Raw genomic sequence first — 19,383 nt, forward strand, 5'->3', positions numbered from 1 at the left:
CTAATATGTACCCCAGTGTGTGCACGCTGTACATAAGCCGTTGGCATAACCAGTGCTCTGTTTTGTCTGATTTGTCCGTTCTGAGCTGCTATATTTAAATATGGCGTGAGACCCACACCATATTTAAATATACATACTTATTCTAAGTTTATAAAAAAGAGAACTATAGTTTATATAGGTGATTATACGTACATTTTAAAGCCTCTGGTAACCCAAATCAAGTAAAACATTCTACCTATGATATTTATAGTCACATTTACATACTATCATATATATCTAAAATATCCGAACTGAACTTTCTTCCATTTTTGAAATATTATCAAGTTTTTGATAACATTCTGACACTAGGTTAAAGTGGGCAGAGTTAACTTGCATATGTATGACAAAATAAATATCTAACCAATCATAAATGAAACATTGAGTCACATGCACACATGTTTAACAAAACTACTCAGCTCCTGCTCCTGCACTTCAGCCTCCGCTGCTCCGGGCGTCCCATGGTCCTGATGCCCCGGAGACTACGGAGTGATAAAACTACTAAATGATAGAAGTCCTGATTCTGAAGTATTTTGTGACTCAGCACTCAGAGACCATTTGAAATTAATTATTTTCAGATTCTGGAGTTTTGAAGTCTTTAGATTCAGAGTCAGACGGCTCAAACATGCAGGCTGTGAACTCTCTCTTGACCTGTCAATCAAAGAGTTAGGCCACGCCCACACAGTCCTAAGAAATGCTCTGATCTGTAAAATAAGCAGTTTTTGAACAGAGTTTTTTCAGAGTTGTGGATGTTTATTTTCACTCAGATTTTTGTTGATGGTTAACACATTACATTTTGATATTCTATATGAATTCTAAACACTCCATTCAGGTTTCCAGAGGCTTTAACATTTCCTTAACAAGAAAAATCAAACTGACCAGGACAGTTCTTGCTGACTACCAAAGCATTTTAAGAACAAATTCACTCCATTACAAGAAAACTAAAGCAGGGTAAGTGATGCTCAGCTCTTGAATCTCTTGACTATCTCAGAGGAAGTAATTCAACATGCTTTTAATTAACATTCACTTACTGCTTCCAGGCTGTGATTGGCCACTTGAAGTTTGTGTGTCTGCTGCTTGATCTCAACAAGCTGATCCTGAAAAAGAAAAAGGAATAATTCATTAGAATTCATTCTTGGTAATTACTTTATGCTAATAGCAAGTATTCACCAAAGCCAAACGGCTACAATTGACCTTATTTCAATGATTAAGGCTCCATCTAGTGGTGAAATGTTAAATATGTTTGGCTGAAACGGGGAGGGGATGGGAGTGAATGGGAAAAAAAATCTTTGGGAACCCTTTGCTGTTGTCTCTGAGCAGTGTGACTCTGTTCATCAGAGATGGTCTTCTGGTAGACCTGCTGAAGGCAGTCCAGCTGATGTGCTGCAGTCTGCCATAGCTCCATGGCCTGCAGCCGTTCCTGAAAACAGAATTTTATACATGTTCAGTGACTTCTCACAGAGAACTATGGAGATTAATACTGACTACAGTGTCATTATGTTACAACTTTTGTTCGCTAACCATGTTGTGACAGAAAAAAATAAGCATCTCTTTGCATTCAGCAAATAAAATAGGAAGTAAGCTCAGAGCATGCACTAACAGAACATAAACAAACAAGACAGATGTAAACAGCTGTTTGTTGTGTCCATTAAGAAAGCAATCAGGAATAAATACAACACATGCCTGGGCATTTCTTCACAAAGAGGAAACCCTATATATATGCATATATATTAGGGGTGCAACGATAGACAAAATCCACGGTTCAGTTCAGTTCGATACGTTTTCGATACAGAAACAGAGAAATGTTCATGCCTTTTTTTTACTTGTAGTTTATTGAAATTACCAACATTTGTTTCAGCTCAAAAGCACAGATTTTAAATTAAATTAAATGTATCAGGGGCAACTACCTGACACATGTTCTGCTGTGCATGGGGGGGTTGCGTGTGTGTGTGTGTGTGTGTGTGTGTGTGTGTGTGTGTGTGTGTGTGTGTGTGTGTGTGTGTGTGTGTGTGAGTGTACGTGTGTGTGTCTGTCTGCGTGCGTATCTGCCGTGCGCGATACAGAGTGCAGAGAAAAATTGTAAACGCGCGACCGTGTATAGACAGAAATGACGTCATGTAAATAACAAAGATATTTAGTCTGTTAAATAAAAGAACAAGGTATAGACCTGATCTATGAAAGAGGTAACCTAAATCACTTCTGCTTTGACTTCCAGGGGGGGGGCGGGGGGGGGGGGCGGACCCTCGTGCTTCCCTCTCATGCGGGCGCGCTCACACACACATACGTGAACATATGAACCCAGCAGACCCCGGTATGGTGAAATATATATTTCCATATGAAGAAAAGTTAAAACAAACGTGACCAGCTTGGACTGAATGAATATGGGAGGAGTGCGCAGTTCAGTGGACCTGCGCTTGACAATGCAGCCCGGAGGAGTGAGAGCAGATCCTCTGAACTTTCAGCACAGAGCGCCTCGTCAGAAGTTGATCAAATAAATATAATATAGTATTGTTCGGTTCATAGGGCGTACCAAACCGTGACCACTGTATCGAACGGTTCAATACAGATACACTTATTGTTGCACCCCTAATATATATTGGTATGCTTATCCAATGGGTATTGGATGCAGCTGTTCCTTTTGATGTTGTCAGGTAGTGGCACCATGGTGTGAATAAAAAAGTATATAAGAAAAGTCAATGACACTAGAAGTTGTCAGAGACCACCTTTGGCATAAATAGACAAGATTTTTGCCTTTGCTTTAGGTCTCTGTGCAAAGCCCATTCATTATTAATTTTATATTTGTATTCATAATTTACATTTATTTATTTTAACCTATTGTGGATTATTTCATTATTTAGTTAGGTATTCATTTGATCTAACTCGTGATTTTTACAGATTACCTCTGTATTTTAATATTTATTCTGTTTTACATTTAGTGTGGCATGTTAACTTCTTTTACTGGTTTAATCCTTTAGTGTTTTATTATCTTATTAATGTATTATTTTTTTGGCAAGTTTAATTTCCTGTGTTGAGTTTTAACATCTTATTTTCCTCAATTTTTTCCTCATTAAGATATCATGACAGCGTTTCCTCAGTTCACTCAGCAATTTCTATTTTATTATGTATTGTATTACTATTATTTTATTATTATTATCATTATTATTATTATTGCATATCATGTTCTTAACCTTACAAGTGGATTGTGGGGCTGGTTTGGGATGGGGGGGTCTTCTTATTTTATTTGTATTTTTACTTTATCTTTTTATATACACTGCGTGCACAATTATTAGGCACGTGATACTTTCACAGTTTTATTTTGTAACAAATGTAAAGAAAACAGTTGTTTTTGTTGGAGTTTGAATAAAGTTGTACTAAATATTATTATTTTCAATCAACAGAACGTTTAAAATGGTGCCTAGTTTTTAATTCTCACAAGTTATATGCTCTTTTCACCAACTTGCATTATAATTTGTCACACTCATTTCTGCAGATTCTGCATTTATTTAAAAATACAGCCAACATACTTTGAAAAGCATCATTTTAACCACACAGTTGAAGAAATATATTCACTATCTGACTTCCTGACAAATTTGAAAACGGCTGTTAACATAGTTTTTAACATATTCACAAAAAATACTCACGTGCCTAATAATTGTGCACGCAGTGTATATATATATATATATATATATATATATATATATATATATATATATATATATATATATATATATATATATATATATATATTTATTTATATACATTTTTTTTTATATATACAGCACTTTGTGTTACAATATCATTGTATGAAAAGCACTTTACTAATATAGTCTGATTGATTGAAAGCCCATTCATTATATGACATATCACTTTTGAAAAAAGCAAGAGGAATTTTTCTATTTAATGAAAAGACAAGTTAAAAATTGAATTCTGTGTTTTAATCATTACATTATACAAGTATGTTAACTAATAATCTAAAAAATAAAATCTCATTATTCTCCAGGTTAAACTGGACTAAATCTACAAAGGCTGGAACAGACCTGTTCAGACAGCTGGATCTGTTCTTGGAGGTTTTTGATGATTAGGTCCTCCTCCAGTGTGCTGCTCTCCACATTTGCTGCTGCCGGCAGGGCATTCAGCTGTTTTTCAACTGACTCCCTCAACTCTGCATGTAGCCTGGCAAAAAAAGGGGAATCATTATTTAAAGAGCTGCTTTATAAAGATGAGAGAATGCAGATAGTTTCTGATTTTAGTCATACACTGCCCGTCCAAAAAAGAGCGACAGAAAGAAGAGGATATTTCCTGTGATCGCAGGAAGGATGTTAATCTGTTTCAGAAGGGTCAGATTATTGTCCTGCATCAAGCAAAAAAACAATGCTAGGGAGCATAAAGACTGGACTCTGGAGCAATGGAAGGAGGTCATGTGGTCTGACAAGTCCAGATTGACCCTGTTCCAGAGTGATGGGGGCATCAGGGTAAGAAGAGAGGTGGATGAAGTGATGCACCCATCATGCTTCGTGCCTACCATTCAAGACTGGAGGGGAAGTGTTATGCTATGGGGTTCTTGGGATCTTGGGGTAGTTGGTCAGGTCTAAGTTCAGCAACGTTATGTGACCAAAGAATGAGGTCAGCTGACTACCTGAATATACTGAAGGACCAGGTCTTTCCATCAGTGGAGGTTTTCTTCCCTGATGGCACGGGCATATTCTAAGATGACAGTGCCAGGATTCATGGGGCCCACATTGTGAGTGAGAGGTTCAGGGAGCATGAGACTTCATGTTCACACATGGATTGGCCACCACAGAGTCCAGACCTCAGCCCCATTCAGAATCTTTGGGATGTGCTGAAGAAGACTTTGTGCAGCAGTCTGATCCTCCCATCATCAATACAAGATCTTGGTAGAAAAGGAATGCAACTCTGGATGGAAATAAATGTTGTGACATTGCAGAAGCTTTTGGAAACGATGCCACGCCGAATGTGTTCCATACTCAAAGCTTAAGATGCTCCAACAAACTATTAGAGTGTGCAGCTTTTTTTTGGACTGGCAGTGTATTATTAAAACCTTATAACAGTCAATTAAGTATATTGTATTTGTCTACTATACAGCCCACTTAATTAGATGATAGAAAAGCAACTCACTAAACCAACTCACTAACTTGTGTCATCTTTAATGAGCAAATACAATCATGGTCCCGCTCAATGTTGAAATGATCTTAGTCAAAAAGTACTTTCCATCTGACGTTCCCTTAGATCTAACATCTTTTGAGTTATTGACACCAGAAGGATTTTACTACCTTTCATTCTCTTTCACAACCCTCTCCAACTTCACCTTCACATCTGTCATCAGCACCTGTTGATTCAAACATATGTAACATGAGTAAGCTTCCACATTATATCATTTTTCTTTTCTTGTAAATGTTATAATAATAATAATACATTTTATTTATAAAGCGCTTTTCTAAAAACTCAAAGACGCTGCACAAAGGATAAAAACATCATATAAAACAACAGAATAATAAAAACATGAATAAAATACATTTAAAAGCAATCATACGTTAAAAGCAATTCTAAACAGGTGGGTTTTGGTGAGTGTTTTGAAGGTGGACAGGTTGGGACAGTTTCGAATGTTAAGTGGTAAGGCGTTCCAGAGGGTGGGGGCGGCGACAGAGAAAGCTCTGTCCCCCAAGGTTCGGTGCTTGATGTCAGGTGGTAGGGAGAGGAGGTGGGCGTTGGAGGATCGGAGGTTACTTATGGAGGGCTTTGTGGGTGAGAAGGAGGATTTTGAAATGTATGCGCTGTTTGATAGGGAGCCAGTGGAGGTTTTGGAGGACAGGGGTGATATGGTCACGGGAGAGGGTGTGGGTGAGCAGGCGGGCGGCAGAGTTCTGGATGTATTGTACTTTGTTGAGTTGTTTTGAAGGAAGGCCATAGAAGATGCTGTTACAGTAGTCGAGTCTGGAAGTGATAAAGGCGTGGATCAGGGTTTCAGCGGTGGAAAAGGAGAGAGATGGACGGAGACGGGCGATATTTTTAAGGTGGAAGAAGGCGGTTTTGGTGATGTGCTTGATGTGCTGTTCCAGAGTGAGATGGGAGTCCAAAATGATACCGAGGTTGTGAACATGTGAGGACGGAGTGAGGGAAGCATTGTCGATGGGGAGGTTGAAGTTGTTGGTGGTTGTGGTGAGGGATTTGGGGCCGATGATTATGAGGTCAGATTTTTCACAGTTGAGTTGGAGGTAGTTTTTTTGCATCCAGGATTTAATTTCAGTCAGGCAGTTGGTCAGGGTGGAGAGGGTTGGAGCAGTTATGGAATTGGTGGAGATGTAAAGTTGGATGTCGTCAGCGTAGCAGTGGAAGCGGAGACCGTGACGACGGATGATTTGACGGATTGGGAGGATGTAGAGAGTAAAGAGGAGGGGACCAAGCACCAAACCCTGGGGGATGCCTTGGGACAGGGGAGCTGTGGGTGAGGTGCAGTTGTTGATATTGATGAATTGGTGTCTGTCAGTGAGGTATGATCTGATCCAGGAGAGTGCAGTGCCGGTAATGTGTAGAGTTGTTTGTAGACGGGAGAGGAGGATGGTGTGGTTGATGGTGTCAAAGGCTGCGGTCAGGTTGAGGAGGATGAGAATGCTGAGGTGTCCGGAATCTGAAGAGAGGAGGAGGTCGTTGGTGACTTTGAGGAGGGCTGTTTCGGTGCTGTGTTTGGGTCTGAAGCCGGATTGAAATGGTTCGAACAGATTATTGGAAGAGAGGTGGATTTAATTTGAGAGGCAACGGCACATTCCAGTATTTTCGACAGAAAAGGGAGGTTGGAGATGGGGCGGAAGTTACTTGGGTTGTCTGGGTTGAGTCCGGGTTTTTTGATTATGGGGGTAACAGCAGCCAGTTTGAGGGGTTGAGGGACAGAACCGGAGCTGAGGGAGGAGTTGATGATGGTAGTGATCAGAGGTGAGATGGCAGGGAGGCAGTCCTTGATGAATTTTGATGGCATGGGGTCCAGAGTGCAGGTGGAGGTTTTCATTCCGGTCATGAGGATTTGTAGTTCTGCTGGGGACCCTGGGAAAAACTTAGATAGGGGCTTAGTGGTGGAGGGAGAGGAGACAGGCGGGGAGGTGGGGGGGGGGGGGGGTGCTGGAGGTGTTGAGGTTACTGTAGATGATATTGATTTTTGTTTGGAAGAAGAGGAGGAAAGACTGACATTTTTCAGCAGTGAATGATGAGGAGATGTTGTCGGGTGGTTTGAGGATGGAGTTTATTGTGGTGAACAGAGCCTTCGGGTTATTTGCGCCAGTATGAATCAGGTTGGAATACTAGGTGGACCGGGTTGAATTTAGTGCTTCTTTGTATTGTTGGAGGTGATCGATGAGGGCTTGGTGACGTACTGATAAACCGGTTTTATTGCTGAGTCGTTCCAGTTGACGTTTGCAGGATTTCATGACGTGGAGTTCAGGGGTGAACCAGGGGGCAGAGGTATTGAAGGAGACTGATTTGGTTTTGGTGGGCGCGAGTTTGTTCAGACAGGAGGAGAATGTATCATTGTAGAAACTGACCAGGGCAAGGGGGTTGTCAGACAGTGGGGGAGGGGAGGTGGACAGTATGTGGGTGAGAGAGGCTGAGAGAGCTGTGGGACAGATGGATTTGAGGTTTCTGAAGGTTATTGTCCGTTTGTGTTTTGGGGTGGGGATGGGAATGTTGATGTCCATTGTGATAGCTAGGTGGTCGGAGATGTGAAGATTGTGACTGGACAGCTGTTGCAGGTTGATGTTGGTGGAGCAGACCAAGTCCAGAATGTGACCACGACTGTGTGTGGGGAAGTTGATGTGTTGTATGAAGTTGTGGCATTGCAGTAGATCTAGAAATTCTGAGGCAGATTTGCAGTTTGGGTTGTCGATATGAAGGTTGAAGTCAGATGGAGAGATGGCGCAGAGTTGAGTGAGAAGATCCGAGAAGTCAGAGAGGAAGGAAGGATGTGGCTTGGGGGGGCGGTAAATGATGGCTGTGACTAGAGGAGTTGGACCGGAGAGCTTGAAGATGAGATGTTCAAATGATGGGACAGCAGGGATGGAGATGGTGGTTGTTTTGATGTTTTTCCGGTGGATGACAGCAATGCCGCCCCCCCGCCCTTGTGGGCGGGGTTTGTCTATGTATGTGTATCCAGTGGTGGTGGTTTGGTTGAGTATGATGTATTCCAGGGGTTTTTGCCATGCTTCGGTGATGCAGAGGAAATCCAGGTTATTGTCTGTAGTGAAGTCGTTCAGAATGAGGCTTTTATTATTGAGGAAGCGAGTGTTGAAAAGGGCCAGTTTCACGGATCAGGTAAGTGGACGGAGATTTGCCAGGTTCACGTGATGTTTGTTTTTGTGATGTAGTTCGGGAGTGATGCGTGACCGGATGAAAAAACCTCTCTGTCGTGATGACGGGAATGGGGTGAACAGATGATGTACATGGGAGTAATGACGCAAGGGGCCGGTAGGGGGAGCCCGCATGGGGAACAGTGCTTGGAGGTGGTGGAGTAGAGGGAGGGGGAGGTGCGTGTGAGAGGAAAGCAAACAGTCATGCAAGTGTTGATGTGTGAACGGCGTGTTGCATGTTTGCTGCTAATGTGCGGGTACCAAGTGTGGAGTGGTGGATGCCGTCTGACCTGTAAAAAGTGTGCCGGTTCCAGAAGAGATTAAAATTGTCAATGAAGCTTATTTGGTGGGAAATGCAGGTTGAGTGGAGCCAGGTGTGGAGACTGAGGATTCTGCTAAAACGCTGTGATTCACAACCAAGTGTGGGAGTGGGACCGCTGATGAGGACATGCAAGCCGCAGCTGCTTAAAGTGTTTAAAAGCTTTTTAAAGTCCGTTTTCGTCAATTCTGAGTGATTTCGCCCGGTGTCGTTTATTCCGACGTGGACTATGATTGTGCGGACGGAGGACGGGACGGACTGCAGCAGAGCGGGGAGCCTGGAAAGGAGGTCGGGGACCGTGGCTCCGGGAAAACAGCGAGTGATAGCGTTGAAGAAACGGACATGTCTCACTATGGAGTCTCCGACTATAAGAGCGGGAGGGGGAAAGAGCGGACGCGGAGATGAGTGACGGCTCTCAGGCGGGGATGGAGCGGAGGAGGACGGTGAGGGGGAGACCGCAACAGGTGGCGGAGCGGACAGGGGAGAGGCAGCAGCCCGACGCGGCGGCGGTGTTAACTGCGGCACGGAGCGGCGGATCCTGGGGCAGGTCGAGTGCACGGGGATGGCCGAGGGAAGAGGCCGAGATGACGGCGAGGGAGAAGGAGCAGGTGTCCGGGAGTCAGCAGAGAGAAGAGGGAAGTCATTCATGGCGAGAATGTCATATTTATTTTCCAGCTGGATGTCAAAGTGAGGAGGGTCGCGGGAGTAGCGTGCCCCTCTCCTGCTGTCAGCAGTGGGCAGGGACCAATGACCGTGTTGGGGCAGTTGGGATGGAGTGGAGCTGACCAGAGACTTGGGCTTGGCCCCGAGCCGTGTCCAGGAAACGTCAGCGACGGAGTGCGGAGGAGGGACAGCAGGAGCTGGACTGTGTGCGGTGACCGGTGGGGAGGCTTCTTCAGCAGCAGGAGAAGGGACAGCGTGAACTCGGGGATTGGTGGTGTCAGTGAGAGATGGGTTGAAGGTGATTGTGTCCATGAAATGTTCAGCTTCCTGGATCTGGTGTAGAGTGGAGATCCGACCTTCCAGTTCTGAGATTTTGTCGGCAAGCCGGGAGCAGGAATCGCAGGACGCAGAGGTGAGCTGTTAGCTCGGCTACTGCTAATGGCAGGCCGGTGTAAGCCGTGGCTAGGTATCCTGCTACCTACGTTAAAAAACAAGCTGATCAAATTGTTCGATGGCTAAAACGTTAAAACACAAATGAGGACAGACGTTGGAGCAACAAGGGCGCTATAGGCGTTGGCGGAAAGGGTGGTCAAAAAAGTGTTTAAAATGTCAATTTTGACAGTGTTTGTCGGAGCCTACAACATGGCTTCTACCCTTATCACCCTGAGCTAATGACTCACCTGGTATCTCTGCAGCTGGTCTGTCATTTCATCCATGTGCCGATCATACTCCGCGATCAGAGGAGCCATTACGCTAAAACACAGATCAGTTCAGATGTAAGATGTATAGTAATGTGTCTGCACTCCATCCCCACGGATATCAACAGAGTTTTGTCATGACAACTTGAATGAGGAAATGTCACTACAAAAAAATCTTGATTTCATTTTCATGTGCCTGACCTTCTATCTGAGATCCAGGGTGCATGAGACTCAGACCGTCTGGCCTCCTCAACCTGCTAACCAAAGAAAAAGATGCAGGGCCTGAGGGTTAGCATTATGGGTAATGAAGTGAATTATCCACATTTCTTTATGAACATAAAAAAGTACATGTCAGTGTACAAATAATGAAGCAATCATTCATCAAAATGACAACATGCATACATGGGAATGCTGCTAAAAGGGAAACCTTAATAATTGAACCCTATGCTAAGGGACTACAGCAACTCTGAATGGTGCATCTTTCTGGCAAAGTTTAGGTTCACTTTCTCCTTAGAGGGAGAAGATATGCATATCAACAAATGCATTGCAATATATGGTACAACTATGGTAGCTTGCTGCAAATGCTCAGATGATGCAAATTCAAAAACACGTGCAAAAGTCCATAACAAATGCAACAGTGGAAATGTGATGCAAATGCAAAAAAATGTGCGGTTAAAGGCCAGAACAAGATGCTCTAACAACATACACTCAACAAATACACAGATGGTGCAAAGCAAAAACACACAAAAGCAAAAATTGTATAAAAGATGCAAATAAGACTTTTGAACTGACAGGGCAGAGAAGAAGACCAGATACTGAACTTGTTGCTCAGTTGAGAAAGGAGCATAGCTAGTGCTGGGCGATAATTCAATAATGATAATTATCACAATATCATTTCTCTCAATATAAATATAACAAATGTTCGATAAAAATACGATATAAATAAATCTGTAATTACACCCCCCAAACCACTGGAAAGGGAGGGGGCGCTAATGAGCCTTAAACGCTAGTTGCAATTCAACATTAGACAGAAGAAGAAGACGGCGTTGAACAGCCAATCATGTTGCGGGGTAAGAGGTAGGCGGTGCTTGAAGACATTTGGAGCGTAACGTTAACAAAGCTGAGACGAGCGACAGCGACACTAAAGAGAACTAGCAGCTCAAAGCAGAGTCGTTAGTCTGACACTGAGTCAACTCTGCGTTAACTATTCACTTCATACACTTCACTAAATACACTTTCAGGATGTGGGTGAATAAATCTGATTATGCTAATGATGTCAACCTGAGAAAAATAAGAATCTACAAACTAAAACTTCACAAAAAATCTCATCTTACATTAAAGACCTGCTTCTTGTTAGCACCGTCAGAAATGATGGATTCAGGAAGTTCATCAGAAAACTAAATCCAGATACAAACTAACAAACTGTCTGGTTTCTTCAACTTTCACTCAGGAGGAAAAAATCAGATTTTACATTTAAATGACATACTTATTTGATATTTATTGTGATAATTATCGCCATCGACTGATATGAACAAATATACTGTGATAACATTTTTTTTAAAATCCCCCAGCTCTAAGCATAGCATGATATTAGGGAGTAAGATACAGGAGACCCTCCCCCCATCCTGAAGGTAACAAAAGACTGGCTGACAACCTGAAGAGCTTCTACTGCAGATTTTCACATCCCACACCCGAACACTCGGATCTACCTGGTCCCCTCCCCACCCCCCTCTGACCCCCCAACTGCGCTGACGATCTGTGAAGATGAGGTAATCCAGCTCTTCCAGAGACAAAAGACCAAGAAGGCTCCAGGACCAGACGGCGTGTCCCCCTCCTGCCTGAGAGTCTGTGCTGAGCAGCTGGCCCCCATCTTCACAAAGATCTTCAACACATCACTGGAGCTGTGTGAAGTGCCCTCATGCTTCAAAAGCTCCACCATCATCCCAGTCCCAAAGAAACCCACCATCACAGGACTCAATGACTACAGGCCCGTCGCCCTGACGTCTGTGGTCATGAAGTCCTTCGAGAGACTGGTGTTGAGCCACCTGAAGGACATCACAGGCCCCCTGCTGGACCCCCTGCAGTTTGCCTACCAGGCAAACAGGTTGGTAGAGGATGCAGTCAACATGGGTCTGAACTACATCCTGCATCACCTGGACTCCCCCAGGACCTACGCTAGGGTCCTGTTTGTGGACTTCAGCTCAGCGTTCAACACCATCATCCCAGACATCCTGCACCAGAAACTCACCCAGCTCACAGTGCCGGCTTCCATCTGTCAGTGGATCACCAACTTCCTGACTGACAGGAGACAGCAGGTGAGGCTGGGGAGCATCAAATCCAGCACCCGGACCATCAGCACTGGCGCCCCACAGGGATGTGTTCTCTCCCCACTACTCTTCTCCCTCTACACCAATGACTGCACCTCAGGAGACCCCTCTGTGAAACTCCTGAAGTTCGCAGACGACACCACCGTCATCGGTCTCATCCAGGACGGAGACGAGTCTGCTTACAGACAGGAGGTGGAACAGCTGGCACTCTGGTGTAGTCAGAACCATCTGGAGCTGAATCCGCTCAAGACGGTACAGATGACAGTGGACTTCAGGAGAAACTCCTCCCCTCCGGCAGGCGCTACAGATCACTGTGCGCCAAAACAACCCGCCATAAGAACAGTTTCTTCCCCCAGGCTGTCACTCTGATGAACACTAAACCATAACAGTGTCAAACCTGTCAGATAAATACTCTCTGTAAATATACATGTAGATACACAATGCAACAATTCTCCAAGCGGAATTCCATATTTCTATTTTTTGTATTATTTAATAACTATTTTTTTAACTGTAGAAACTACCTCTGCAACTCACCACTGCACTTTATCATATTATTTTAGCCTGTACATATTAGTCATGCCTATTTGTTGTTCTTTTGTTTATAGCTAATGTTATTTTTATTATTTTTATTTTATTTTTATTTGTTTGTCTTATTCTTATGCCTTGTACAAAGAGAGCACAGTTTACCTAAGTCAAATTCCTTGTGTGTTCAAGCATACCTGGCCAATAAAGCTGATTCTGATTTTGAAATAACTGCAGCCAAGGAAGCCGGACCTTGGCTTTGACAGCTGTAATGGTGAGGACATAGTGGGGGAGGTAAGGTATATTTTCTACACATTTCTGATAGCTTCAGGGATACCTGGGGTCCATGGCTGCAAGAACCTGCACTCAGAGGTGCAGTTAAACTTTTGCCATGCTTGGCTACAAGCATCCCAGGGCTGTTCAAGCTAATCCCACACTCAGTTGTCAGGTGATGGGGAGAGTTTGGCGCCTGACATCCCGCCTGTGCACTCCCCTATGAGGTTACTAAGGGTTATGAGCGGAGTGATGTTGTTTCCCACAGTGCAGTGAATGCATCACGGTGATTGACGATGGTCGCAGTGGACATTAAACGTGTTCACAGCAGTAGTTGTCTCTGTGCTCTTCCTTTACCCACATCCTGAAAGTATATTTAATGAAGTGTATTAAGTTAATAGTTAACACAGAGTCGACTCAGTGTCAGACTAACCACTCTGCTTTGAGCTGCTAGGTTTTGAGTTTTCTTCAGTGTCGCTGTCGCTCAATTCAGCTGTGTTTACACTCAGCTCCGAACGTCTTTAAGCCCTGCCTACCTCTCACCCTGCGACCGGATTGGCTGTACAGTCTTCTTCTTCTGTCTATTGTTGGGTGGTAACTAGCATTTAAGGCACATTAGCACCCCCTCCCTTTCTAGTAGTTGGGGGGTGTAATTACAGGTTTAAATATATCGATTTTTTTTTAACAGAACATTTATTTAATTTATATTGAGAAAAATTATATCACAATAATTATTGTTATCGAATTATCGCCCAGCCCTACGGCTAGTTGCACAGCTATCTGAGATCTGTTGGTGATTGGAGCCTCACTTAGCAACGGTTTACTTAACAAGGTTGTGTGTCCATCGGTATCCACTTCATTAATAAAGTCGTGCAAGCGTTATATTCACGTTTATACTAGGGCTGCCAACTTTGTCACTACTAAATAAGGGACAGGTGCACGGTGCCATGGTAGTGTGAGCATGATGTGTGAACTCAGCGTATATTCTGATTCTGATTCAACTGGAAATGCAGAAAGTGTGTATATTCCCTTTAATCCTTACTGTATCATTATGTAACCTAATATGAATAAACCTCAAAGAAACCACAGTTTGGCTCTTTATATAAAAAAACAGGCAAAAGAAAAATTAAATGCAAAAGAGGAGTATGACTCACCACATTTACTTTTTGCTGCTCTTGACTCACTCAAGCAGTCTTTTGTTCTTTTGCACAGCCAGAGTTTTTGCAGGATTTGGTGCATTTGTGCTGTATGCAACTGATGTGCATAAGGGGGCCTCTGATTGGATGACAGGCAGTGTGATTGGCACATGATCTGCCGTTTTATCTGATCTAGGATCTGTAGAGTGCAGTCTGCTGTATTTACAAGAGTTAATAGTCAATATACGGGACAATTGAGGTCCCGTATGAAACAAACCGATATACGGGATGTCCCGGCTAAAACGGGACAGTTGGCAACCCTAGTTTATACTGTTGTGGTTCGACATGGCAGACAGGATTGGAAACACCTTTTTTTAGTAAATTTTGTCTTTGCATTGATTATGTATTTGAAGCTTGCTGTTTGTTGTCACTTGCAGCACATTCTCCACATTTGAGTTGGTCTTGGACTTTTGCGTTTGTTTTTGGAGTTGCTTAATTTTGTATTACATCACATTTCTCCCAACGATGATCATTCATTTGAGATCGTCTGCCCTTGTTGGACACCCTATACAATTGTGAGTAGTATATGCTATTTTCTAGTTTAACCCCATCTGCATGGTACAAACTGTTCAATCTTTTCTTGAGAAAGCTAAAAAAAAAAAATCACTAACACAAACATGTTGCAAATAATGAGAGAAATCTCAGCCCTGAAGTTTACCTGAGATGATGTGGACTGGTTTTCAAACTGATACTGGCTGAGAACAGAATTTAACCTGTGAACTAAAAACAAACAAACATTGTTCCAACAAACATATCATGCTTCACTGTCAGGTTTTGTCACACAATGATATACACTGTAAATATTCACAAAGGAGGACCTAATGCTGATGGTGTTACTGACAGATTAGTTTCAGTTGATCAGAAAATAAAGACGACTACACATCTCTAAAAAGAGCATGTTGACACATGTTATATATTTAGACTATCCTTACCTTGGTCACGTAAAAACTCCACCTCTGTCTCCATGGTATCTGTTCTGTGCAGGGAAAATCCAAACAGTGCGTAAGGAAGCAAAAACAATCACACAGGTCTTATAACTCCCCAGAGTATGCCAACTTCGATTTTTAAGGCAACTAACGCTGATATAATGTTTATAACAGAGTCTCTCAACACACCACAAACAACTCCTGTTGTCAACAAAGCTTTTTAAAACCAAGTGATGTGTTAACTGTTGTTACTGGGTGCAATTACCGGTGTTACGGTTGAAGTTGGGTCCATGTTAACTGGTGACTTTCAGCAGAATGCGTCAGTGGTTGCTGTAGCTACAACAGCTGTTGCAAGCAGGAAGAGAATACATAGCTGCCCCGAGGAATGCCGTTTTGTCAAACTTTTAATACAATGTCAAAATATACACACGTTACTCATCTTTGGAGCCTTGCTGTGTGAAAACATGTCCTTACTCTGGGTAACATATACGACCGGTTTGTTTTCACGGTACACAGGAAGAGAAGAATGTCCTTTTCCTGTTAATGTCTACACAGAATAAAACATTTTACATCATTTTGTCTCCGAAATCCTATTAAACTAAACATGCAACATAGGGGAGTCCTATCTACAGAAGCTTGAGAAAGAAAACAAATCAACAAATATTTATTTATTCTTTGTGATGGGAAAACGTCACTACTGGCTCACTGATTAATCCGCTATGCTATTGTCTATACCTGTGCACAAATCAGTCCAATTTATGAACAACACATGAAACGTGCTGCAGGCCATCAGGAGGTGGACAGATTAAGTTGTGACCGACTCACCTTCACTGAAGAGACTGAACAGAAATATGACCAATTGTATTTTATACAGAGACAATAGAACAGTGGACTTATCAGTGATCTCACCTTCACTGAAGAGCCTGAACAGAAATATGACCAACTGTATTTTATACAGAGACAATAGAACAGTGGACTTATCAGTGACCTCACCTTCACTGAAGAGACTGCACAGAAATTTTAATTTGATTGGTGTGTCTCTGTTCTTTACCTGGTCATAGGCGATCAGAACCTTAAATCAAGTCAATTTATGTTAATCACTGATCACTGACACCTGTTTTTCAGGTGTCAGTGATCTTAAAAGTTCAATATTTATAATTACTTCATCAACTTATTCTTTCCGTGTGATTTATAGTTCTACAAACAGTCCAGGATCATATAAATGTAGTTGAAATAAAACCTGAGACATGGAAAACAATCTTGCATTAAAGGTGAGTGATGGATCACTGTTCTATTGTCTCTGCATTAAATGCAGTTGGTCATATTTCCGTGCAGTCTCTTCAGTGAAGGTAACGTATGAATATTTTGACATTGTATTAAAAGTTTGACAAAAAGGCATTCCTCGGGGCAGCTACGTATTCTCTTCCTGCTATCCAGCTGTTGTAGCAACCACTGACGCATTCTGCTGAAAGTCGCCAGTTAACATGGACCAGACTTCAACCGTAACACCTGTAGCTGTGTTGGCTAGCAAAGAACCCTTATTTAAACTAAGTCTTGTCTGCTATTTCTGCTTCTACTGATTCTCTATTCTGTGAATAAGAACACTGAAACACATCTGGGTTGTTTCTTAGAGGGTAATTCCACTGAAACGTGTAACCTGTCATAAAATGATTTAAGTCTAAATCACAAAAACACAACAGATAGGCATTAACTTACATAGAGGGTTTACTTCTTCTTCTTCTTCTTCGTCTTTTTCTTCTTCGTCTTCTTCTTTGATTTGATTGGCGGTTAGTAACCAGCATGCGCATTACCGCCACCTACCGGACGGTGTAGGCAGGTTGGCAGAGAACTACTACTACTACAACTGCAACTAATAATTATCATTATTATTAAAAATAAAATAAAATGAAATAAGATAACCTTAAAAAAAATAATAATAATAATAATAATAATAATAATCATCATCATTCTCAAATCAGCTTTATGTATATAGCACCTTTCATACATAAAAACATGTAGCCCAAAGTGCTTCACAGAATAACAGAGGGACAGAAAACAGCAGCAATGGTAAAATTATAAAAGGCATAATTATATCTAAAATACTTAAAAATTAAATAAAATCAATACAGTTAAATTAATAAAAATAAGTTAGAGTGGAAAGAAAAGTTAAAAATAAGGTAGCGTTAACAAGATACAGATGAATACAGGAAATTAATAGATAAATAAATAATTAAATAAGATAAATCCATGTTAAAGCAATGATTAAAATAATAATGATTAAAATAATAATGATTAAAATAATAATAATAATGCAGTCCGGGGCTAAAAATAAATTATTCCAAATTAAAAACTTGGTTATTAAGGTAAGTCTGAAGTTTACTTTTGAAAACACCCCGAGAGCTCGCCGTCTTAATGCCCAGAGGCAGAGTTCCACAGCTAAGGGGCATAAGAACAGAAAGCTCTCTCTCTGTGTGTGAGACACACGAGGAACATTTAAAAGGGAAACATTTGAGGTCCTCGGTGATCGGGCTGGAACATAAAATGACAGGAGATCAGTGATGTATGGAGGGCTGTTAAGAGCTTTAAAAACAAGGAAAACAACTTTCAAATCAATTTTAAAAGAAACAGGGAGCCAGTGCAGAGTTTTAAGGAGAGGGGTAATGTGATCAGTTTTCTTTTTCCGTGTCAAGACTCTGGCAGCAGCGTTTTGAACAAGCTGCAGTTTTCTGAGAGATTTTTTGGGCAAAATAGGGAGTTGCAGTAATTAATGCGACTTGAGATAAAAGCATGAATTAAAATTTCGGCATCTTTCTGCAATAAAAAAGGTCGGACTTATGCAATGTTTCTGAGATGATAAAATGAAGTACTTACGACTTTGTTAAAACGAGGATTAAAATCAAAATCTAATAATAATAATAACTATGTAATAATCTAATGGAGCTACCTTGAAACGAAATTCTTTGAAATAACCCTGCATCCTTCAAGAATTTGATCAGGTGCTTGTCATGTGTCATTAAGTAGATAACCAACAGTGAAACTAATCTTAGCTCTCTTTAGCATGAAAGTCAGCTCCCTCCTTTCCTCCTCGTAACCCCTACATTTAAACAGCACCTGTTGAACCTACTCAGAATGTTCACAGTGGCTACATCTTCCAGTACGATGATTTTTTTATTATTATTATCATTTTATTATTATTATCAGAATTCTGAGATAAAATCTCAGAATAATAATATTATTAATAATAATCTTCAATAGTTTGTACAGTTCTACAATTGAATAAAGTTGGAAGGATGTCATCAATGAAATATACCTCATCATGTATAAAATGGTAAGGAAGGATCTAACAACAAACTTTGTATGGGTTCCTGCTCATGTTGGGGTTGAGGGAAATGAACAGGCTGACATTTTGGCAAAACAAACACTAAGGATGAAACAAATAGACTTCTAAGTTCCGTTGAGCAAAAATGAGGCCAAAACATTTATCACTAAATATGCACAGTCAGTGTGGCAAGAGCACTGGGATAATGTGCACACAGGGAGGCACCTACACAACATTCAAAAGAAGTCGGTGACAGAAGGTTGGTGGGAGGGAATCGAAGGGAAGAAAGTATCATCACTTGCATGAGAAGAGGTCACACAGGTCTCAACCACACGTTACACAGAATAGGCAAACACCCAATGGGGAAATGCGCACATTGTAATCAACCTGAAACAGTTGAACATGTATTACTAAGACACATCTTGTCTCAAAGCGACACAGAAAAACTAGCCCATGCATTTGTTACCTCCAGGTTAGATTACTGTAATTCCCTTTTATTTACTATTTATTTATTTCAAGACTGAACACACTGGTGAAGAAGGCCAGCTCAGTCCTGGACCCTATGGAGGTGGTGGCTGACAGGAGGATTGGCCTATCTGTCGTCTTTGATGAACATTTCTTTTTTTAGATATATATTCTGATAGATTAGATATTAGGGATGACCACAATTAATCGATTATCGATTAATTGATTGTTAAGAAATTACTCGAAACACACATTTTTGTTATCAATTGTCCGTCACGTGGAACAAAC

General features: G+C 41.6%; 1 protein-coding gene across 4 annotated transcripts in view; it reads right to left on the reverse strand.

The window, feature by feature from the left end:
• sclt1 (sodium channel and clathrin linker 1) overlaps window positions 1-17,143 on the reverse strand; it is a 32,147-nt gene extending 15,004 nt beyond the window's left edge. The window contains exons 1-9 of one of the 4 annotated variants that reach the window (XM_034706699.1): window positions 17,028-17,143; window positions 15,318-15,361; window positions 15,044-15,105; window positions 10,269-10,321; window positions 10,050-10,122; window positions 5,328-5,383; window positions 4,074-4,209; window positions 1,334-1,456; window positions 1,068-1,133 (exon numbers count right to left, since the gene is read on the reverse strand). In XM_034706699.1, coding sequence (XP_034562590.1) covers window positions 1,068-1,133; window positions 1,334-1,456; window positions 4,074-4,209; window positions 5,328-5,383; window positions 10,050-10,122; window positions 10,269-10,321; window positions 15,044-15,105; window positions 15,318-15,361; window positions 17,028-17,119 — 705 coding nt within the window. In that variant the 5' untranslated portion in view covers window positions 17,120-17,143. Of the gene's footprint in view, window positions 1-1,067; window positions 1,134-1,333; window positions 1,457-4,073; window positions 4,210-5,327; window positions 5,384-10,049; window positions 10,123-10,268; window positions 10,325-15,043; window positions 15,106-15,317; window positions 15,362-15,576; window positions 15,595-17,027 lie in introns of those variants that run through there. The other 3 variants (XM_034706698.1, XM_034706701.1, XM_034706700.1) reach the window with 3 other exon arrangements.
• Between the last annotated feature and the right edge of the window lie 2,240 nt (window positions 17,144-19,383).

Source organism: Notolabrus celidotus, chromosome 17 (assembly GCF_009762535.1).
Source record: "Notolabrus celidotus isolate fNotCel1 chromosome 17, fNotCel1.pri, whole genome shotgun sequence".
In the NCBI taxonomy this organism is placed as follows: domain Eukaryota; kingdom Metazoa; phylum Chordata; class Actinopteri; order Labriformes; family Labridae; genus Notolabrus; species Notolabrus celidotus.